A 24,014-nucleotide genomic window follows, 5' to 3' on the forward strand; every position below is an offset into this window, starting at 1 on the left:
AATGAGGTTTTCAAAAGCAAATTGGCTAGTAAATGTAATCAATTTGAAGAGTATATCTAAGATTAGTCTCTGCACAGGATACATTTTAAAAGCTGACAAATACCACAAATATCACAAAAAACTCCCATAATAATTTGATGAATTAAATGCCAGTCACACTTGAATATTACTTTTTTCTTACATTTTTGGCTACATACTCTTTGGTTGTTTCTTCATATGGCAATGATTCAATAATACCATTTTTTAGAGAGGACAAAAAAGATAATTCAGTATTTTCTTAGCATGGCAGATTAAATTTGCCCTTTATTTTTTTTTAAGATTTGTTTATTTGGGGGGATGGGCAGAGAGAAAGGGAGAGAGAAACCCAAGCCGACTTCGCGCTGAGTGTGGGGCCCGATGCAGGGCTCAATCCCATAACTGGAGCCAAAACCAAGAGCTGGATGCTTAACCAGCTACACCACCCAGACACACCCAAATTTGCCTTTTATTATTTGATCATTTAGAAAAGTCTCTTTCAGGTTCACAATTTGTTATTGGCAATGTCATGTAAATTTAGTTTGTCATCAAATTGGGGAAAAATTTGATCAAGTTTCTTTCATCTATGAGCTAAAATTCCAGAGCTTTTAAAAATGTGTAATTTGGGGGCACCTGGGTGGCTCAGCTGGTTAAGTGTCTGACTTTGGCTCAGGTCATGATCTTGGGGTCCTGTGATCTAGCCCTGCATCGGGCTCCCTGCTCAGCGGGGAGTCTGCCTCTCCTTCTGCCCTTCTCCCTGCTCATGCTCTCTCTCTCAAATAAATAAAATATTAAAAAAAATAAAAATGTGTAATTTGTTGTGATTTATTTTCTCATTGTAAATAAATATTCAGTTTTACATGTCTCTGTATTTGTAATCTTTTAAAAAAATTTTTTATTTAAATTCTAGTTGGTTTACATACCGTGCAAGAGTGGTTTCTGACTCATCACTTACATAAGACACCCAGTGGTGCCCTCCTTAATCCCCATCCCTCATCTAGGCCATCCCCCACCCACCAAGCACATCCACCCCCACAATTGTATAAGCATCAGGCTCCACAAAACCTGGCCAACTGCAGTGTAGAGCATGCTCCTAGGTGCTGCTATAGCTATTTGAGGTGTTGGGGTGACTCAGGCCCCAAGCCCAGGAGCTGAGTATTGTCAGGTCATCTGGGCCAATCAAAAATGAAAAATGGACACAGGTTCAAAAAGTCACCAGAGTGGATCAAACTAAAATGCCTCTTTATGGGCTCATCTCTGAGGTATTTTAGGTCCCCAGTAACATTACCAGACCCACCTCTATCTTTGCTTCTCAAGGATCCCAGGATGAGGAGGAGCCTGCCATTCCCCATCTAGACCTGGTGACTTTATCTTTCTGGTGAACAGTGTTTCAAAAACTCAAAAACATGCCCATGTCCTTAATGGAATCGAACACCTTACTGGCAATAATATATAGTGTTTAAAAAAGCAAACAAAAAGGGTTTACAAAAGCAAGGTGATTCCAGCGCCTTGAAAATTAAGGGTGGTCAGGCGCCTGGGTGGCTAAGTTGGTTCAGCGACTGCCTTCGGCTCAGGTCATGATACCGGAGTCCCGGAATCGAGTCCCACATCGGGCTCCCTGCTCAGCAGGGAGTCTGCTTCTCCCTCTGACCCTCCCCCCTCTCATGCTCTCTCTCTCTCTCATTCTCTCTCTCAAATAAATAAATAAACAAATAAATAAAATCTTTAAAAAAAAAGAAAGAAAATTAAGGGTGGTCAAGGGTTTGTGCTAGCACCATCTAGTGACAAAAGGAGGTAAGTTCGGCTCACCAAAATCTCAAAACACTGGGGAGAGAAATGGTACCAGGGCTGCTGTTCCACCCCGAACTTTTTCTGGAAGTTGTTCAGAGTACTGTGGCTTACTCAATTCCACTATGACTTTTGGTCTTTAACTTATGTCCCCAAATAGATCAGGCAGAGATGGAAGTATGAAGTACAAACTGGGAGGGCAAGAGACAAGGTCCATTTTAAACTCTGCCAGTTAAAATTTTACCTGCAGATAACATTATCTGCAGCGGTCATACTTCAGTCCCTTAGAAGTTCAGCAGGCCACTGGCTTCATGTAGCAGGAAGCCCTTTAAGATGGCAGGCCAGGTGGGGAGAGGTCAACACAACTCTGCTGACCCCTGGCGGAACCTGTTGGATATTCTGGGCCATCCTGTCTTCTAACTGGAAACCGCTACCTGGGCTAACCCCTCGGTCTCTCTCCTTACCAGCTCTGTTTTTTTCCCTACCTCTGGCTCAGCCCATTTTTTGCCTACCTCCATTCCACTTTGTCTGTTTCAGTTCAGCTCCTTTCTTCCTTCCATTCTAATTTTCCTAAAACAAACCTGGCTTTAGTCATCTACTTGCAGTTTCTATTGAGTTTGTTTTTGTTCTCCTAAATTTTACTTCATGTGAGAAGTACACAATATGAGATCTACCCTCTTACCAGATTTTTAAGTGTACAGCACAATATTGTTATCTACAGGCACAATATTGTACAACAGATCTCTAGGCTTTATTCATCTTGCAGAACTGAAACTTTGCAGCCATTGATTAGCAACTCCCCCTATCACTCTCCCCCCCTGTCCCTAGCAACTACCATTATATTCTTTGTTTCTATGAATTTTTATTATTTTAGATACCTTACATAAGTGGAATCATGAAGTATTTGGCCTTCCATGACAGCCTTATTTCACTTAGCAAAATGTCCTCAAGGTTCATCCATGTTGTCACAAAGGCCAGGATTTCCTTCTTTCTTAAGATGAATAATATTCCATTGTATACAATACCACATTTCTTTTATCTATTCATCTGTTCAGTGGACATTTAAGTTGTTTCCACATCTTGACTCTTGTGAAGAGTGTCACAATGAACATGGGAGTGCTACTATCTCTTCGAGAACTTGATTTAAATTCTTTTGGATGAATACCCAGATATGGGATTGCTGGGTCATATGGCAGTTCTATTTTTAATTTTTGGAAGAATTTCCATAGAGGCTGCACCATTTAACATTCCCACCAACAGTGTACAAGGGTTCCACTTTTTCCACATACTTGCCAAAACACTTGTCTTTGTTTTTGTTCTTCGATAATAGCTATCCTAACATATGTGAGGCAATATCTGATTGTGGTTTTGATTTGCATTTCCTTGATGATTAGTAACATTGAGTGTCTTTTTATATACCTGTTGGTCATTTGTATGCTTTCCTTTGGAGAAATGTCTAGTTAAATCCTTTGCCCAAGGGCGCCTGGGTGACTCAGTCATTAAGCGTCTGCCTTCAGCTCAGGTCATGATCCCAGGGTCCTGGAATCGAGCCCCACATCGGGCTCCCTGCTCAGCAGGAAGTCTGCTTCTCCCTCTCCCACTCCCCCTGCTTGTGTTCCCTCTCTCGCTGTGTCTCTCTCTGTCAAATAAATAAATAAAATCTTCAAAAAAAAATCCTTTGCCCAGTTTTTATGTTATTAGTTTTTCTGCTGTTGAGTTATAGGAGTTCCTTATACACTTTGGAAATTAATTCCTTACCAGATCTATGGTTTGCAAATATTTTCTCCCATTCTTTAAGTTGTCTTTTTACTCTATCAATGGATTTCATTGCTGTGTATGTTAGTTTGATGTCATCTCACTTGTCTATTTGTGCTTCTGTTGTCTCTGTTTTTGGTGTCATATCATGAAATCATTGCCAAGATCAGTGTTTCCTTTTGTTTCTAGCTATCAGTTTCAGGTCTTACATTTAAGTTCTTAATCCATTTTGAGCTGATTTTTGTGTAAGATAAGGGTCCACTTTCATTATTTTGCTTATGAGTATCCAGTTTTCCCAGCACCATTTATCAATACTGAGTTTTCATTCAACAAATATTTATTGAGCATCTTTGCGCCATGCATTATGGTAGGTATAGGGGATTCAAGGCTGAGAATAACATAATGGTTGCAAGCACATCCTCTGGAACCAGACTGCCTGGGTTCAAATCCTGGTACCATCATTTCTAACTGCATGACCTTGAGCAGGTTACAAATTAGTTGTAACCCACTGTCCTCATATATAAAAAAGGGATAACTACGGTCTTTTCTTCACAGGAGTGATATGATGATTGAAAGAATATATGTAGAGGTCCTAGACAGGTGTTTGGCTCCTGATAAGCACTCTCAAGTGCTGGCTCTTAAGGCATGGTCCTTGCCTCTCAAGGAGCTCACAACTTACAGTTGCCCCTATCCACCTGACTCACTTGGCAGTCAGGGCCATCTTGGTCTTCTGACACTTCAAGTGACCTGTAGCTCCTGGCTACCTTTTCCTGGAACCATGGGATGAACCGGGTGCAAGTTCCTGTATCGCAGATACTTTGCGTGACTCTGGGTAAGTAATTTCTACCCTCTGGATCTCACTTAATGCACTTGTAAAGGAATGTAGCTGGACCAAAAATGATTTCCAACATCCCAACAAACTCCTTGTTCTGGGTACCTCAAGTTGAAACTATGTCAGCTTGGGCAAGTCACTTAACCTCTCTGCGCTGCCTTCGTTTCCTCACCTGTAAAATGGGATAATATTACTAACCACCCCCTAGGCTGCGATGAGGGTTCAACAAAGCAACGCAAGCCCGGCTGGCAGCGCTCTCCCGGTGGACGTCAGCCTTGAGACCCACCCGCCTCTGCCATTCAACGCACGCGCGCTGGTGCCCGTGCCGCTCGCAAGCAGGCTTCCGATTTCCGACTTCCGGTTCCGCCGGGACCCAGAGGCCAGACTGACTAATGGCGGCGTCCACGAAACAGGCCACCGGGGGCGTTGAAGAGGCCGCGGCGGAAGAGGAACCGCGAATTCTGGAACCCGGAGCAGCCCCATTTGGAAATTTCCCTCATTATTCCCGCTTCCATCCTCCAGAACAACGGCTCCGCCTCCTGCCCCCGGAGCTGCTTCGCCGGCTCTTTCCTCAGAGTTCCGAAACGAGGCCGATCGTGGGGCTCGACGTGGGGTGTAACTCTGGGGTGAGTGACGGGGGCGGGGTCGGAGGTCGGGGAGCCGGGCAGTTGGCTTCCTCCGCTTTCGCTGGGGCTTTGGTTCGGGCATGGCGTCACACCCATCACGACTTTTCCAAAAAAAATTTAAAGGCGTCGCGTGGGTGAACCCCGTGCTGCTGCTATGGGACCTCTAGGGTCCCACCACCATCTCTCTTAGGAATCTTGGAGAGGAATAATTTTTAACTCCGTTCCAAATTCCTGCGTCCCCTCCCGTGCGTTCGCCACCTCCCGGCCAAACCTCATGTGGGAAGGGTCACCGTATTTGGGCTTCCGGCATTTGCCTCCTGTCCAGCGTTAGCTGGCGACCTGGCTTCAGAGACGGGGCTTCTGGAGACCCACCTTTGGGAGCGTAGGGTTGGGATTGGTTTACTGGGAGATGAGCCGGGGTGACTGATTCATGTTTGGCATTAAGATTCGTGTGCCCCCCCCCCCAAAAAAAGATTCGTGTGCCATGTAGTGTAGGATGGACCCTGGAGCCAAGTGGATATTTATTTATTTATTTATTTATTTTTAAAGATTTTATTTATTTATTTGAGAGAGAGAGAGAGCATGAGAGGAGGGAGGCTTAGAGGGAGAAGCAGACTCCCTGCTGAACAGGGAGCCCGATGCGGGACTCGATCCCAGGACTCCAGGATCATGACCTGAGCCGAAGGCAGTCGCTTAACCAACTGAGCCACCCAGGCGCCCTGGATATTTATTTTAAAAGCATTGAGTTGACGGAGTACAGTGGAGAGGATCGAGAGGGAGAATACAGCTTCCTGGTGGAGGAAGGCATTGCCCTGTCTTCTTACCGCTATTGTTAAGCGTAGAGTGATTATAGTGAAATCACATCCAGAATATCGAAATGTCTGACACCTATTGTAACTACTAGCATATCCTAGAGAAGCAGACATTCTGACCCTATGATTGCAAATTATAGGCATGTAATAAAAAGTAAGTCTCTACTCCTGACCCTAAATTCTCCTTTCCCCCTACACAATGGCAACCGCTGTTTATAATTTCTTGGGCATGCAGCCTATGTGTACACAAGCATTTATGTATGTATAAATATCCTACCTCTTTTAGCTTTATACATAGTAGCACACTATTTTTCACCTTGCTTTTCACTTGATGATTTGGAGGTCACTCATGTCACTACATTCTTTTTTAGCAGCTTCAAAATTGTATGGATGTACCATAATTTATAGGGTGCTTTGTTTACATTTCTAAAACGTCCAGGCCCCACTCTAGACCTACTGATTCAGGATCTTGGGTGATTGAACCCTTGAGTCTGTATTTTCTTTTTTTTTTTTTTTTTAAGATTTTATTTATTTATTTGACAGAGCACAAGTTGGGGAGCGACAGGCAGAGGGAGAGGGAGAAGCAGGTTCCCCGCTGAGCAGGGAGCTCAATGTGGGGCTCCATCCCAGGACCCTGGGATCATGACCTGAGCCAAAGGCAGACACGTAACTGACTGAGTCACCCAGGCACCCCTATATTTTCTTTTTTAAGCTTCTAGGGTATTCTGAGATTGGGGAATTGAGGATGGAGAGGGTGAAGAGATGTGGAGGAGTGACTGATGCAGCAAAATGACTAGTCAAACTGGCATACCCAAAATCAGATTGGAAGAGGGAGCCAGAATAGAAATAAGTATGGAAATGGGGAGAAAATTAAGCAGCATAGTATAGGACCTTCCTACTCAAAATGTGGTCCTTGAGCTACAACGTCAGTATGACTTGGGTGGCTTATTAGAAATCCAGAATCTCAGGGGGCGCCTAGGTCACTCTGACAGTTAAGGGTCCTATTCTTGATCTCACCTCAGGTCTTGATCTCAGGGTTGTGAGTTCAAGCCCCGAGTTGGCTGCATGCTGAGTATGTAGCCTACTTAAAAAACAAACAAACTAGAAATACAGAATCTCGGTCCCCCCGCAACACACAATCTATTAAATCAGCAGCTTTATTTTAATAAGATCCATAGGTGTTATGCATATCATTAATTATTAATATGGATATTAAAATGTGAGAAGCCTGGTATAGAGGAAAGAATCTAATGTAGCCTAAATCATTCCATGTACTGTGTGACATTGGACAGGTCACTAGCCTCTGAATCATAATTTTTAAAATACAGAATTTTTTGTGAAATTCTATGCCACACATAGAGAAAAGTGCCTAAAACATAAATTTACACTTTATGAATTATTATAATGTAGACACCTTTATCACAATAGTCCAGATCACGAATGAAACATTGTGAGTACCCCATGAATCCCTTATATCACTTCCCCTGTTCATAAACCGCCCCCTCCACCCAAAGGTAACAACTAGCCTGACTTTTATTATTTACTTGCTTTTCTTTATAGCTCACTATTTTTGTATCTCTAAACAATGTAGTTTAATCTTACCCATTTTTGAACTTCATATAAATGGAAGCTTACCATGTATTTTGTTTTGTGTCTTGCTTTTTTACTGAGCATTATATATTCAACATTGTCATCCATATTGATGCACTGAGCTGAATTCCTTCATTTGTAACTGCTATTTAGTATTCTGTCTTAATGAATATACCACATTTAAGTATCCATGCTACTATTATTGGACATTAGGTGACTTCCCGCCACACTTTCTTCACTTGCAAAAAGGCCTAAGTATTTTCCTTACAGGATTGTTGCACAGAGCAAAATGAGGTGATACATAAAAATGCCTTGAAAAAATGGATTAGAACAACACAAATTTGAATTGGTTATAATGGTTATAGAAGTCAACGCTAGAGAAAGGAGATGGTGACTTGTTTAAGAGTCAAAAAGGTGCTGAGATGGTGAAAATCACAAATCATTAGACTTGGCTAGAAGGAAGATCAGCAGCGACTTTTGGGAGTAATGGATGTAGAAGCAGAATAACTCTCAGAAGGGGGTGGTGAAGCCAGGTAGTAAAATTGAGGTTGTAGAGTGAAGGCTAAATGAGGAATCTCTGGAATCCAGACTTACCCAACTACAAGTCTGAAAAGCAGAGTTTTATAAGATGGTGCTTGCTCTGTTCCTCACCTTCCTGATAAGGAATACAGGTTATGCCCTTAGAACTCTTTCCTCCTCACTAGGGTCTGAGATACCTAAAAAAAGAAAAGAAAAAAAAGTGAGTTTACCAGCATATTACTTAAGCTGGGAAAGACTGCTCTCGGCTCCTTTGCTGCATTCATTTGGCTGTAACTTTCAACCATACAACCCAATGTACCATCAATGTCAGGAAAGTATAGAGAGGACACATTATAGCCTGAGACCCCTGGAGGGCGCTGAGAACCTGCTCTGTGGAAAACTTTTTGGGCAACCTCCTTAGACTAGGAGCTTCACATCCTATAAAGCCAAGAGTAAGTGACAGTCCAATGGGATGATAAGAGAGAGGTTTTTCTTCCATTCACTGGTTGAGAGCTGCAATGACAAAGCTCTTTTGGATTTCTCTAGGATCTGAGTGTGGCTCTATACAAACACTTCCTTTCCCTACGTGATGGGGAGACCTGCTCAGATGCCTCAAGAGAACTCCATCTACTCTGCTGCGACATAGATCCAGTCCTGGTGGAGCGAGCTGAAAAAGAATGCCCTTTTCCTGATGCCCTGACCTTTATCACCCTGGACTTTATGAATCAAAGGACCCGGAATGTTCTCTTGAGCTCTTTCTTAAGCCAGTTTGGACGTTCAGTTTTTGACATTGGCTTTTGCATGTCAATAACCATGTGGATTCATCTGAACCACGGGGACCATGGCCTATGGGAGTTCCTGGGTCACCTTTCCTCCCTTTGCCACTACCTCCTTGTGGAGCCACAGCCCTGGAAGTGTTACCGGGCAGCTGCAAGGCGTCTCCGGAAGCTGGGTCTTCATGATTTTGACCACTTCCGTTCCCTTGCCATCCGAGGTGATATGGCCAATCAGATTGTGCAGATCTTGACCCAGGACCACGGCATGGAATTAGTATGCTGCTTTGGCAACACCAGCTGGGACCGAAGCCTTCTGCTCTTCAGGGCAAAACAAACCACAGAGACTCATCCGATTCCTGAATTACTGACAGAGGAAGGGAAAGAAAGGAACAGATTAAGATTCTGGAGACAGTGAGACAGGAAGGCAGGAAGACCAGGAAAGAGATACTGAATACTAAGAATTAAGTTAACTTGCCTCAATTCATGATTGTAAGGCAGCCTCAAAACGTGGCAGAAGCTTTTGTCCAAGACATACAATTGAAAGAATCATTATCTATTCCCTACTGTTTGAGTTGATCCTGGAAGAGAATATATCTGTGGAGCAATGAGCTGGGTTATCCAGATTGAAATGGCCTAGAGAAAGTGATCCTGGTTCTAGGATATGGAAGGGGCTGCTTCCAGTGGTTAGAGACTTATACCAGGCTAGCCTTAGAATGTATCAGTTTCATGGGCAACTTGAATCTAATCTGGCTTCTTCAGGCTTTTTCTGGATTTACTCATCCTGCCTTTCAGGCAAAACCTCACAGTACAATCTGGAATGAAGAGTCACTGGCCTGGGTAAAGGAGAGGGTTAGTAAGAAAAACATCTTATCTTTCCAGAGCAGGTCAAGTCTCCAACATGCCCAGGTCCAGCACAACAGGTAACAGATACTGGCCAAAATGCACTGACTAGCATTTATAAAATGTTTAAAAGATTTAAATTATGAACCCAGTATCCAGCTGGTACAAAGAAATTAATGAAGTGGGACTGTATAATTATATATAATAAAAGTGACTTGAATATGATTTAGAATGCCCTGTGATTCTGGCATAGGTAGGAAACTTCTGCTTTTAACCACTCTATCCAGGGAGGTTTCAGCTCAAGAAAAAGAACCTCACCCAAGCTCAGAATGGAAAACATGCCAGAGAGTAAGTTAATTCAGGACTTTTTTTGTTAGCGTCCTCTGCCAAAGCATACCGGTATGGGGGTGGGAATATGTGCAGGGAAGCAGGCATAAAATGCAGTCTATAATTGGATGACTTTAGCATCAATGCTATGGGATAGGTGTCACTGATGTTTGTCAGGTTTTGATACCTATGAGTTGAGTCCAAGGGAAAGTGGAAGATGAAGAAAGATTTGTTTGGTGGAGAGTAGATGAGAAAACAAAATATACCTAGCTAAGAAGGGAGACTAGATTGATGAGCTTCAAAATCCTTAAGATCCTATTATTTTCTGAAGTTATAGGAGGAGTAGGGAATAAGAGAATCTGAACTACCAGTTAGACATTCGACCTTTTGATGGAGAAGTTAGTAAAAGTTCCCGCTAGAGAATTTCAGCTTCATGCATGAGAGAGCAAAAACTGGTGCAGTCCCTAAACGATAGGAGAATGGAACCAAAACCTTCATTTAGGAAAACCAATTTTTCTATTTTGTGCAGGATAATTATGTGGTTGGTGCTATTTCCAATCTCAGACTCCAGTACTACTTTTCAGTCTTTTTATATTCCTGCTCCTGATCACTTTCATCTTAGTGACTCTTCTAGACCTTTACCCTTCTGCAGGTTCTTGACTCTGTATCCCTGCTCCATTAATCTAAGCAGAAGACCTAACCACCAACCAGCGCCATTCTTGTTTGCTGTGTCAGGAAGTCTTTTCTTGTCCTCAGTCTTAAACCCCTTCATCTTCCCTCCTTTTCACTTCTGAACTTACCCAGTGAGCTTTTACCCAAATAACCTCTGCCCGAATTCCTGATCCCAACCTCTACTACCTCTCCCAAACTGTGCTTTATTGAGGATCCCCTTGGTGTATCCTTGGCCTCATTGACTCCTTCCTGTCCACCTGCCAACATGCTCAATTCTTTCTCATCTTGAAAACCACCAACTTTTCATCTGTCCAGTCTCCCTTCAAGTTTATTCAGTCTCTCCCTCCATATCTTTACCATGAAACATGAGCAAAGCCTTTGAAAGAATAGACCCCACGGCATCTGCTCTCTCATTTCCCATTCGTCAATGACCCCCCTGAATGCCAAATCCTGAGGCTTCTTTTCAGTCTTCCTCCTGGGTCATGGCACTATTCAGCACTACTGACCCTTTCTTTGAACTGCTCTTCCTTGGTTTCTTCACCATGCCCTTCTCCCTTTATTTTCTTCATAGCTATCTCTTAGTTTTTCTCTACTCTTAAAGCAGTTAGTTCAAATTTTAATTGAACTTAAGTTACCTGGAGAGTCCTGGATTCATCTCCAGAAACAGTGATTCAGGTTAGGAATGGGGTCTGGGAATCAGTTGGTTTGATTAGATTTGAGTTTTTCTGCATTTTTTTATTGTGGTAAAATGTATATAACATAAAAATTTACCATTTTAACTGTTTTTAAGTGTACAGTTCCATGGCATTAAATACATTCACAATGAGGAATCGGTTTTTTGTTAAAAAAAACCCCAGGTGACTCCTGGCAAACCAAAATAGACCACACTCTGGGTGCCTGGGTAGCTCAGTTGGTTAAGCGACTGCCTTTGGCTCAGGTCATGATCCTGGAGTCCCAGGATCGAGTCCTGCATCGGGCTCCCTGCTCGGCAGGGAGTCTGCTTCTCCCTCTGGCCCTCCCCCCTCTCATGTGCTCTCTCTCTCTAATTCTCTCTTTCAAATAAATAAAATCTTTTTTAAAAAAAACAAAATAGACCACACTTTGATTGCTTAGGGTCCCTTAGGGTCCATCCAGTCCTCTTCTACATATTTTTCCTCTGGTGAGTTCCTCCACTCCCATGCCTTTAGTGACCACCTATATGCTAATAACTCCCAAATATATTTCTGGCCCCACCTCTACAGCTGTAGATTAATATTTTTCCTGTTTTGTAGTCATATCGTCCTAGATAGTTCTTAGTCACCTCAGAGTCAACAATATCCCAAAGCAAACTCTACCCTCATTCCACACCTAATCCTATCTGTTGTTGCCATCCACCCATTGCTCAGGCTGCAAACTTCAGTTGAGTCTTCTCACTTATACTCCCCACATTGACAAAGTCACAAAGTCCGGTAAATTCTACCAATTATATGTAAGTCTCATTTATTCTATCCATGTGGCTGGTGCCTACCAGGCATTTCTGTGTTAAGTCATCTACCCTCTAATCCCTACTGCCAGTGTTCCTTTCCTCAAATATCTAGTTATGCTAGTATTATGCTTAAAAACCTTTAGTGGTTTCCTAGTGCCTAGAGTCCTGTCCTTTATCCAGTGCCTAAGCCAACGTTGTTCAATAGTAGCCACATGGTATTTAAATTTAAATTAAGTAAAATGAAATAAAATTTAAAAGTTCAGCTCCTCAGTCATTCTAGCCACACTGGAGGTGTTCAATAGCCATATGTGACTAGTGGCTACCTTATTAGCACAGATTTAGACCATTTCCATCACTGCAGAAAGGTATACTGAACAGCACTGGTCTTCATGCTTTTCCTCCACACACCAGTCACACTGAACTCACCTACCACCCTGTCAGATGTGCCATTTCCTTTCATATCTCTGAGACGTAGCACAAACTCCCTCTGTTTCCCTTCTTTCTCCCCCAGCTCTACCACCTTGCAACCTGGTTGAACCGTTTGTCCTAAAAGATGGCTCAGATGTTACATTTTGTCAGAAATCTTCCCCCCGGGGCGCCTGGGTGGCTCAGTTGGTTGAGCGACTGCCTTCGGCTCAGGTCATGATCCTGGAGTCCCGGGATCGAGTCCCGCATCGGGCTCCCTGCTCAGCGGGGAGTCTGCTTCTCCCTCTGAACCTCCCCCCTCTCATGTGCTCTCTCTCTCTCTCTCTCTCTCATTCTCTCTTTCAAATAAATAAATAAATCTTTAAAAAAAAAAAAAAAGAAATCTTCCCCCCAACTCTTGTGGCACTTTGCATTTGTTACTACATTCTAATGGGGACTTTGCGTGGAAGCCTCTATTATAGTATTTACCTCGTTATATTGTCATTATTTATATGGCTCTGCCCCCCCCCATAATACTGATCTCCTCAAGCCTAACTTACCTTTGTACATTGAGGCCTAGCAGAATGGCTGACACATGGCAGGCTGCTAAGAAGTACTTGTTGAGTTAATATATGAATGAACAAAAGAGAAATGTACCTGAATTCAAGTACTGAGAAGAAAAGGGAGCTCTATGATTGGGCAGAAGACTGCCCAGGAAACTGAAATGGGGAGAAATTTGAAAATTGAGAGAGAGAGATAAGCTTAGCCTTTGGCATGGAAGTTTGAGAGTTTTCTCAAACATATCTTTGCGATAAAATGTCCATTTTGGGACACCTGGGTGGCTCAGTTGGTTAAGCATCTGACTTCAGCTCAGGTCATGATCCCAGGGTCCTGGGTTCAAGTCCCCATGTTGGGCTCTCTGTGCAGTGGGGAATTGGCTTCTCCCTCTGCCCTTCCCCTCCCCACCCCCTGCAACTCATGCTCTGTCTCTCTTTCAAATAAATAAAATCTTTAAAAAATAAAAATGTCCATTTCAAGGCCTGGGCTATTGATGGTTTGGTACAGGACAGCAAGACTAGATAAAAAATTTGGAAGTCATTCATATACAGTGGGGTTTAAAAAGTAGTAAATTCCAAAAATACATGAATATGATGAGAGGCCCAGGTCCTAGGTCTGAGGGCTGCCAGTAGTTATTGAGTGAGGGGGAGGGAAGGAAGAACCAAAAGAGGTCTGGTTAGAAACAGGAGAAAAGGAAAAAAAGAGATAATAATATAGCACCATGTGCCAGACAACAAAGCCAAAGCAGAGCTGGGCTCTGAACCTGGGCAGTGTGGCGGCAGAGTCTGGGCCTTGGCTACCATGCCTTGCGATGTCACAGAAATCCAAGATTGGGAAGAGACTCCAGAGAGCCAGTGTAAAAGAGCATGAGCTTTGGAGTTACTGTGCTTCCTCAAGTTATATGTTCAAACCTGAGAATAGGGACCCAGCCAGGCCACGCTTGGCTATTCCAGATATTCTTAGAAATCCCCTCAGAGAAGTCGGGCCTAATTCTAGGTTGAGTAGTACTCTAGGTTGAGTACCTGAATAGCACTCCTGCTGCTGCCTACCATTAAACAGGCTTGGCCCTCCTAAGTGTTTTGGAAAAGCAGTTGGCAGCTACATAGAGCAGACACAGACACTCTTAAGTCTCTCTCAGTCCTAATTACCTTCTCACTGTACCTTTGACTCGCCAGCTACCCTAACCTTCCCCTGAATTCCTGAAATTCCCAATCTGCCCCAAACTTTGATCCCTGAGTAGGACCTCCTAAAAGTGAGTTTCAGTCTGTTTCATGCTTAGGAGGTAGGAATTCCAAGGCCACCTCCAGGGTGTATTAAGATCCTGAGATCAGTCAGATCCTTCTCAGCCCCATGAGATCAGTTTTGACCCAGGAACAGTGCAGTGGAAAGAATCAGGTTTGGAATTGAGATCTGTCAGTAACTCATTGCATGACCACCCTGTTCAAGTCACTTAACCTCTCTGAACCTCAGTTTACTCATCAGTTCAACTGAAATTCACAAGACCTTCCTTTGCCTATGCCCAAATGAACTGGAGGGTGGACAGGTATTTTGCAGAATATAGAGTGTTAAAAACAAGCTGCTATGACATTCTATAAGTATGCCACAGACTACAGCTATGTTTGTTAGATTAAAGGCTTATGAGAAAAACATCTCTTCTCTGTAGAAAACATGCATCTTACTATCTCTAACAGTTTGTTTTTTAGGACAAGAAAGTAATGAGAAGTTCAGCTTCAGCACTACAGAGCATTTTAAAGGAGGCAATGCTGGGAGGGAATGATCACTGCTAATGGCAATGAGGCCAGTTTATGATGGTTTCCAGTGATCACAGTGGTTAGAGATGTGAATTTACCTACTTCTCTGTAAATCTTAAGGATACTTTGAAACCTCGTGACTCTGCTGCTGGCACTCTCTCCCTTCACCAGGGCAGTGCAAAGAAATGTATATGAGGCTGGGGCAGGTTGAATAATGGCCCCCTAAGATGTTCACACCCCAATCCCTGGAACTTGTGAATGCCACCTTAGATAGCAAAAGGGACTTTGTAGATGTGTACAATGTATAGACAGATTAAGCATTACAGATTTTGAAATGGAAAGATTAATCTGGATTATCAGGACAGACCCTAATGTAATCACAAGTGTCCTTACAGGAGGGAAGCGAAGGAAGGTCTGACCACAGCAGGAGAGAAAGTGATAGAAGCAGGAGGTTGAGTGATGTGAGGAAGGGTTGTGAGCCAAGAAATGCAGTTAGAAAAGGCAAGGAAATGGATTCTCCCCTGAAGCCGCCAGAAGGAATGCAGTCCTGACGACACCTGAATTTTAGACTTCTGACCTCCAACACTGTAAGAAAATAAATTTGTGTTGTTTTAAGCCAGTAAGTTTGTAATGATTTGTTAACAACAGGAACAGGAAACTAATACAGGGGCTCTGACTACAATGAGATTAGACTACAAGCCAAGTGGCACCTGTCCCAAATAACTCCTTGATGGCAGAAAATGGCCCCAGTGACCAAAGGGATAGGCAGGGGCTCCATCTACGTGAGTAAATGAGGAATCCTCAATCACTAAAACCTTTGGGAGATGCTTCCGTATCTGAACCTGACCTCTTCTATTGGCTGAGCAGTTACCTGACCTGTTCAAAGGAACGGTTGTATTTCAAGTCTGTAGCAGTTAGTTTCAGAGAAGATGTATAGTATTCATGAAGATGAGGCCTTGATACCATGAAGGTATTGATTGCATACTGGCTTATGAGAGCCTTTGGAGACAGAATATCTTTGGCTCCAAGAGATCATCTTATTTGTCCTCACCGGCATAATTTAGGAGCCAACACTAAGTTTGATAAGCCTTCTTTAGGGACAAGAATAGACAATGGTCCTGGATATACTTTAACTTAAAATATATATATATGTATGTATATAACATGTGTATATATGTGATCCAGTACTGATCACATAATGATCATTTCAACATGTAGTCAATATAGAAATTATTAATGAGATAATGTTATATTATTTTTTTATTCCATCTTCAAAATCTGATGTGTATTTTAACTTGCAGCTTGTCTCAATTTGGACCAGCCAGTTTCAGATGTGGCCAATGCATACACTTTTGTGGCAAATCAAGAAGTATTTTATCAAATTCCTTCTGTATGCCCAATGTGCTTTTAGCTGCTTTGAGGGGTAGGGAAAAGTAGATTAAAGAATCCTGGACTTCCAAAGGTTAGATTTGACGCACTCCGTAAATATGTTAAAGTTGAGAAAAGGAGGGGCTCAAACAAGGCAGCACGTTATGTGAGCTTCAGCAAAGGAAAAATCTTTGTGGGCTACAATGGGCATGGAAGACTTTTCTAGAGGATATGGGATTTGAGCTCTTCCTGAAAGGAATACAGCTTTTGCAATGATGGACAAGAGGGAAAGGAGCATGCCCTGTGAGCCTGGAGAAAGGAACCTTTCAGCAGAGGTACAAAGGAATGGGTGTTGTGTACATTGAGAACAGACAGGACTAACTGGTTTATAATGGAGATGTCACTCTGAGCAGTACTGAGAAATAACAGTGGTCTTCGCCTTTTAAGTAGATTTTGGATGAAATGAAAAGAAAACCCATAAACATACTAGAGAAAAAAATGTTTTAAAAAAGGTACTTTCTAAACATTAAAAGCCATCAGGGAAAAGACCAATAAATGTGACTACCTACAGCAAAGGAAAAAGAAAATCCAGTAAAGTCAGAAGACATACTCCAACTAGGGAAACAATTTGCAATACATGTGACAGACAAAGGGTGAATTTCATTATAACACAAACAACTCTTACACGTCTATTAGAAAAAGACATTCACAAAAAAATGATAATGGCAGACAAACACCTGAAAACTTGTTTAATCTTACTAATTACATGCAAATAAAAAATGCACGAATATTTCGGCACTTACAATAATATTCACAAATTTTTTAAACGGTGATGGTGAGAATGTGGGAAGATAGGTATTCTTACACCCTGTTAGTGGGGATGGTAAATTAGCATAACCATATGGAAGGCAATTTGTCGATATTTATCAAAACGTACACTGCACATACCCAGGAATTCCACTGCTAGGAATTTATCCTGTGGATATACTCACATAAATATGCAAGGATGTATGTACAATGTTATCCATTATAGTTGTCTGATAAAAGTGAGAAGCTGGCAACAATCTAAATGCCCATCAGTAGGAAACAAATAATATGGTACAGCCATGAATGGATTACTATGCAATTGTTAAAAAGAACAAGATAGTTCTATCTATGTTAAAATAGAAAGGTCTCCGAGATACTTTAAGTGCAAGAAGTAAGGTGCAGAACCAGTATGAATGATAAGATTCCACTTTTGTACCTTTTAAAAAGAATATATACATAGGAGGTAATAAAACATCTAAAAGTGAAAATCAATTTGCAGTATGAGCATATTTAGTCATATTGAAGAATCAGCCAGAAAGTTTAAGTGGCTCATTACTGGAAACGGGAAATGCAGCACATAATTGCTCTTGTGTTATTTGGTTTGTTAACCATATGCACATAATGCTTTTTTTTTAAAATTTTTTTAAAGATTTTTATTTATATGAGAGAGAGAATGAGAGATAGAGAGCACGAGAGGGAAGAGGGTCAGAGGGAGAAGCAGACTCCCTGCTGAACAGGGAGCCCGATGCGGGACTCGATCCCGGGACTCCAGGATCATGACCTGAGCCGAAGGCAGTCGCTTAACCAACTGAGCCACCCAGGCGCCCCACACATAATGCTTTTTAAAAATAATGAATTTTAAATAAGTTTTGAAATTAAGTAGTATCTTTCTAAAAACAGCCTTCTAAAAGAATTATCATCGCCTGTTGCCCCGCCCACCTGCCTAACTTTTCCATCAAAGCACAGTTAAAATTCTTGAAAAAGTTTTAAATACTTTTTGCCTCCGTTCCTACTTTGTACATCTTTCTCAACCCTTCAGAATTTGGTTTTGCCAAAGTCACCAATGATGTGGCTAAAGTCAGCAGGTATGTCTCAGTCCTGATCCAACCTAACAGTAATATTGGGAACTTTTTTTTTTTTTTGGAAACTCCTTGGGCTCTGGTGACAGCACTCAGCCAGTTGTCTTCCTCCTTCTCTAGAGACCCCTCTCTAATGTTGCTGTTCCTTAGGGTTCTGTTCCAGTCCCTCTTCCCTCGCATGATCTCCACTCCATTTTTTCAGTTACCATCTATGTTCTGATGTTCTCATGCCTCACAAATCTCTTATCTCTAGTCCAGATCTCTCTCCTAAGCTTCAGAATTACTTATCCAACAGCATTATTCATTAATACTTTCCAACCTTTTCCATATCATGGCACACATAAAGAATGATGGTATTTTCATGGCAACACACCTTACCAAGACTGCTGTCTTTCCAAGGAAATTCGTGCTGCCCTGAGGGTTGAGAAAATATGCAGCACATCTATAACCTCTTCCTGGGGCACAACAGTTGGGAAGCTCTTACCTCTTGGATAGACATTTCCACTGGGACATCCTCCAGGCATTTCAATGTTAACATGTTTGGAAGTGAGCATATCATCTCCCAAAACTGCTCTTCCTCCAGTGCTTTCCATTTCATTGAGTGGCCCTACCATCCGCAGGTGACCTAGTCCAGAAGTCTTGCCTTAGCCCTCTGCTTCCCTCCCCTTCCAATCCCAAGACCTGCTGACTCTGTTACTCTTTATTTCTTGAGGTGATCTCCTCTCCATTACCACTATCACTTTCCTAGTCCAGAGCACATCATTTCCCATTTTTCCCCTCAATTACTACAAAAACTTTCTGTCTGTTCTCCGACTTCAGTCTTGCTCTCTCTAAACTGTTCTCCAGATTGCAACTACAGTAGTCCTTCTAAAATGCAATTCTGATTATGCCAACCCCCTGCTTAAAACCATTCAAAGGACTGATGTGAGCAGTGATCTACCGGTCACTCATCAGCACCATATGCACCGTTAGACTATGCTACCAAACTTTATTACTAGCAGCTTGTAGCAACAAGAGGCCTAAGAGACCTAGCTTGTTTTATAACACAGACAACTCAAGTAAAGAACAATATGTGATGGGGTGCATAGGTGGCTTAGTCAGTTGAGCATCCAATTCTTGGTTTCAGCTCAGGTCATGATCCTCAGGGTCGTGAAATTGAGCCCCACGTCAGGCTCCGAGCTCAGCAAGGATTCTGCTTCAGATTTTCTCTTCCTCCCTCTCCCTCTGCCCCTCCTGCTCTGTCTCTAAAATAACTAAATAAATCTTAAAAAACAATACGTGATGAATGGTATATTACAAGGGTGGAAAACCAACTATGGGACTTCTGTATAATTTTTAATAATTTAAGTGAATAATACCACTGAGGAATTAAAGTGTCTTAAGCCCCATCATAGAAAGTGCTCATGGGGTAATAGTAGTTATACTTCTTAAACCTTCTATCAGTGAAAATGAAGGTTTATAAAGTATAGAGAATCTGCAAAATCTGAATGCCTAAATTTTCAGGTATACAAGAGCCTTTGAGTAAGGAGGGCAGATACTTGCTCTGAGAAGTGCACATGTTCTGGCTGTGTTTTTTTAAAAAAGGGTAAACATCTAAGTGAAAAGTAAAAAAATCCAGATGGTCTGTTTATTTCCCAAAATTTAGTTATTTGGAAACATCCCCAAATAGTTAGAAATGCTTGGCGTACTATTAAGGTTTTTTTCCCTGTGCTTTTGAAATGCAGTAGATATAGGGAGTCTTACTGGATTTTTAAGCCCTGTGAGGAAAGGATCATGTCTAATTTTGGGTGTAAACCCATGACTAGTCCACTGATCCCGATTCAATAAATATTGGATGATTGAATGAATAAGAATTAATCACTGCTGCATGATTCCAAAAATGCCACTATCTATCATCAAGCTCCCTAAAGAGTCCATCAAAAAACTATTAGAATATGATGGCTTAGTCGGTTAAGCATCTTCCTTCAGCTCACGTCATGATCCAGGGGTCCTGGGATAGAGCCCCATGTCAGGATTCCTGCTCAGCAGGAAGCCTGCTTCTCTCTCTCCCTCTGTCTGCTGCTCCCCCTGCTTGTGCTCTCTCTCTCTCTCTCTATCTACCTCTGTGTCAAATAAATAAAATCTTTAAACAAAAACAAAAAAACTATTAGAATAAATGACTAATAGGGGCACCTGGATGGCTCAGTCGGTTAAACGCCTGACTTCAGCTCTGGTCGTGTTCTCGGGGTCTTGGGATCAAGCCTAGTGTCTGGCTCCGTGCCCAGCGGGGAGTCTGCTTGTCCTTCTGCCTCTGCCCCTCCTCCACTTGTGCTCTCTGTCTCTCTCTCAAATAAATAAAATCTTAAAAAAAAAGGATAAATGACTAATAAATTCAATAAAGTTGCAGGATACACACTTAATATACAGAAACTGTTGTGTTTCTATATAACAAACTATCAGAGAAATTAAGAAAATAATCCCATTCACAATTACATCAAAAAATAAAATACCTAGAAATAAACCAAGGAAGCGAAAGACCTGTACTCTGAAAACTGTAACACATTGATGAAATTGAAGAAGACACAAATAAATGGAAAGATACACCCTGTTCATAGATCGGAAGAATTAATATTGTTAAAATGCTCATATTAGCCAAAGCAATCTACAGATTCAATGCAATTGCTATCAAAATACCAACGACATTGTTCACAGAAATAGAACAAATAATCCTAAAATTTGTATGGAACCACAAAATACCCTAAATAGCCAAACCAATCTTGAGAAAGAAGAACAAAGGTGGAGGCATCACAATCCCTGCTTACTGATTTCAAACTATACTGCAAAGCTATAGTAATCAAAACTGGCACAAAACAGATACAGAGGCCAATGGAACAGAATTGAGAACCGAGAAATAAATCCACACATATGTGATCAATTAATCTATAACAAAGAAGGCAAGAACATACAATAGGGAAAAGACCACCTCTTCAATAAATGGTGTGGGGAAATTGTGCAATTATAAGCAAAAGAATGAAACTGAACCCCTATCTTAATATTATACACAAAAATCAACTCAAAATGGATTAAAGGCTTGAATGTAAGACCTGAAACCATAAATGTCCTCAAAGAAAATAAGCAATGAGTTCCCTGACATCAGTCTTAGCAATACTGTTTTGAATCTGATTCCAACAGGCAAGGGCAACAAAAGCAAAAAAATAAACAAATGGGACTACAGCAAACTGAAAACCTTTTTGCACAGTGGAGCAAGCTCTCAAGAAAATAAGGCAACTTACTGAATGGAAGAAAATGTTTGCAAAGCATAAATGTGATAAGGGGCTAATTTCTAAAATATATAAAGAACAATAGCAAAAACAAAAAATCTGATTTCAAATTGGCAGAAGAGGGGCGATGGGGCAAAAAAATTTTTTTAAATGAGCAGATGGTCTGAGTAGACATTTTTCCAAAGACACACTAATGGCCAACAAGCACATGAAAAGATGCTTGATATCACCTAACCATCACGGAAATGCACATCAAAACCACAGTGAGATATCACCTCACAGAATGGCTATTATTAAAAAAATAAATAAAAGTGTTGGGGTGCCTGGGTGACTCAGTTAAGTGTCTACCTTTGGCTCAAGTCATGATCTCAGGGTCCTGGGACTGAGCCCCATATCGGGCTCCCCGCTCAGTGGGAAATTTGCTTGTCCTCTGCCTTTGCCCTTCCCCCTGCTCGTGCTCTCTCAAATAAATAAATAAAATCTTAAAAAATAAGTGTTGACAAGGATGAGGAGAAAAGCAAACACTTGTACAGTGTTGGTGAGAATGTAAATTGGTGCAGCCACTATGGAGAATAGTATGGAAGTTACTCAAAAAATTAAAAAGAACTACCATATGATGCAGCAATTCCACTCTGGGTTTTTATTCCAAGAAAACAACACCCCCATGTTCACTGCAGCATTCTTTACAATAGCCAAGATATGGAACAACCTATGTGTCCATCAATAAATGAGTGGGTAAATAAGATGCGGTGTGTGTGTATGTATACATACATATATATAATACATATAATATACATACAATGGAATATTACTCAGCCATAAAACAGAATGCAATCTCGCTGTTTGCAGCAATATGGATGGACCTTGAGGATATTATGCTAAGTGAAATAAGTCAGAAAAAGACAAATACCCTATGATTTCACTTAAATGTGGAATCTGAAAAACAAAACAAACGAAACCAGACATATAGATACAGAGAACAGACAGATGGTTGCCAGAAAAGAGGAGGGTAGGAGGGAGGCAAATGCATGAAGGGGATTAAGAGGTTTCAACTGCCAATTATAAATAAGTCATGGGGACGTATTTTACAACATGGGGAATATGGTCAATAATACTGTGTTAACTTTGGTGACACATGGTAACTAGACTTATGGTGATCATTTTGCAATACAATGTTGTACACCTGAAATGAATAGGATACTGTATTTCAATAATAATACTTCAATTTAAAAAAAAAATAAGGTGAGCTTTCTCAGAAATGAAAACATGTTCACGAAGAGATTTGCACAAGAATATAACAGCCCCAAAACTGGAAACACCCAAATATACATCAACTGGAGAATGGATAAACAAATAGTGATATATTCATACAATGGAGTATTACTCAGTATTAAAAAAGAACAGATTCACATTAGTCAAAATCATTACTAAGCTAAAGAATATAGACCAAAAAAATGCATACCATTTGATTACACTTATGTGAAAGCCAAGAACAGACAAAACTGGTGATAGAACTCAGGAGGTTGCAGGCGGTGGGTGGTGGTAGGTGCAGGATAGTTAAATATAAAGGGGCATGAGGGAATTTTCAGGGGTGATGACTCACTATTGTTTTGGGTGTTACATAGGTGTATATTATTGTTGAAATTCACCAAACAGAACACCGAAGATCTGCATTTTATTGTATGTTAAGGATAAATCAATTTTAAACCAAAGGTGAAAGAGCTGGTGGGAATAACCATCATGACATCTTTTATGCTCCAGTAATAACTGATCTCGGGCACTCACTTCTATGCTCAAGAACCCAAAATGACTTCTTTATCACTTATCCCGTCATTCTGATCTTCTCCATACAAAACCTCCTCCACTAACTTACACTTCCCACCCAGCCAAGGTGATCTGCTCACTGTCCCAGGCAGCTAGCTAATTTGCTCTTTCCTACCTGAGTCTCTTTGTGTCCTTACCCTGCCTGAATCTATTCAAAGTTCTCTCTGCCCTTCAAATCCCATTCTAAATTAGGGAGAGTCCTTCAGAGAGAAACTCTTGATTAATCCTAGCCAATGTGAGCACCCCAAGATCCCTCAGCTTTTATGTTCCTTTATTGGACTAATATGATGCGTTAATACATTCCGTGTACACAACAAAAGCGATTTTAATAAAATGGGCAGAGACAGTGACTAGGGATCCCTTTGTATATTTTCTGCAGAACCCCAACCTACATTAGCGGGCCAGTCACTACCATGCATATTGTGAAGACTATACGGTATCCGGACAAGGGCAAATAGATATTTAATCAAGGACCATTGAGAATGGTACTGAAGGGAGCTCTGAGACCCTGCAGGGGCCTAGGTGGGCAGTTTGCTTTTCTTCTTTTAAGCACGCGGTTAGTTCAACAGGGCAGGCACTCGTTCCCATCAAGACAGCAAGTGGCTGAGAACAAGGTTCTATCTTTTTTCTGCTCAGCCTTACCTCCTCCAGTGAGGAAACGACCAGCACTACTCTGAAAGCAGCGGAGCCTGTTCCTAGCGCCCAGCTTTCCACATTACTGGGAGGACCCAATCCCGATCCGGAGGTGGAAAAGTGAGGAGGGAGCATTTAAGGCCAAGGAGGCACTCAAGCGTCTTCCCATGGATTTACACCCAACACGTAAGCAGGAAGGCAAATTACAAACACCAACGCTCACAACCACACATACACGTGCACGCCCAGCCCCACAGAAGCAGACGCGCATGCCCGTGGCTCCGCGCGCACCTACTTAGTTTTCTCTGCTAT

At 41.7% G+C, this 24,014-nt stretch overlaps 1 protein-coding gene and 1 long non-coding RNA gene across 3 annotated transcripts; one reads left to right on the forward strand and one right to left on the reverse strand.

Moving 5' to 3' along the window:
* Window positions 1-4,765: 4,765 nt before the first annotated feature.
* On the forward strand, window positions 4,766-17,598 carry BCDIN3D (BCDIN3 domain containing RNA methyltransferase). Of its 2 annotated transcripts, XR_003519892.2 has the most exons (3): window positions 4,766-5,016; window positions 8,484-15,318; window positions 16,033-17,598. XR_003519892.2 is itself a non-coding variant. In XM_027593919.2 (2 exons), exons 1-2 carry the CDS (start codon window positions 4,783-4,785, stop codon window positions 9,126-9,128), a joined length of 879 nt encoding a protein of 292 aa, XP_027449720.1. In that variant the 5' UTR covers window positions 4,766-4,782; the 3' UTR covers window positions 9,129-15,995. The 2 variants fall into 2 exon arrangements, 1 of the variants encoding a protein (XP_027449720.1); XM_027593919.2 differs by lacking the exon at window positions 16,033-17,598 and having other exon boundaries at window positions 8,484-15,995.
* On the reverse strand, window positions 5,777-23,842 carry LOC113922117. Its single transcript, XR_003519893.1, has 3 exons — window positions 23,712-23,842; window positions 8,859-9,077; window positions 5,777-8,134 (listed from the first exon to the last, which is right to left on the reverse strand). It is a non-coding gene; the product is annotated as an uncharacterized LOC113922117 (long non-coding RNA).
* Between the last annotated feature and the right edge of the window lie 172 nt (window positions 23,843-24,014).

This window comes from Zalophus californianus, chromosome 9 (genome assembly GCF_009762305.2).
Source record: "Zalophus californianus isolate mZalCal1 chromosome 9, mZalCal1.pri.v2, whole genome shotgun sequence".
Classification (NCBI taxonomy): domain Eukaryota; kingdom Metazoa; phylum Chordata; class Mammalia; order Carnivora; family Otariidae; genus Zalophus; species Zalophus californianus.

What these genes read in the sequence shown, in the direction of transcription:
- BCDIN3D (XM_027593919.2), top strand. Translation starts at nt 4,783, where the DNA reads ATGGCGGCGTCCACGAAACAGGCCACCGGGGGCGTTGAAGAGGCCGCG. An exon ending in ACGTGGGGTGTAACTCTGGG is followed by an intron (nt 5,017 to 8,483) that starts GTGAGTGACGGG and finishes GGATTTCTCTAG; the next exon opens with GATCTGAGTGTGGCTCTATA.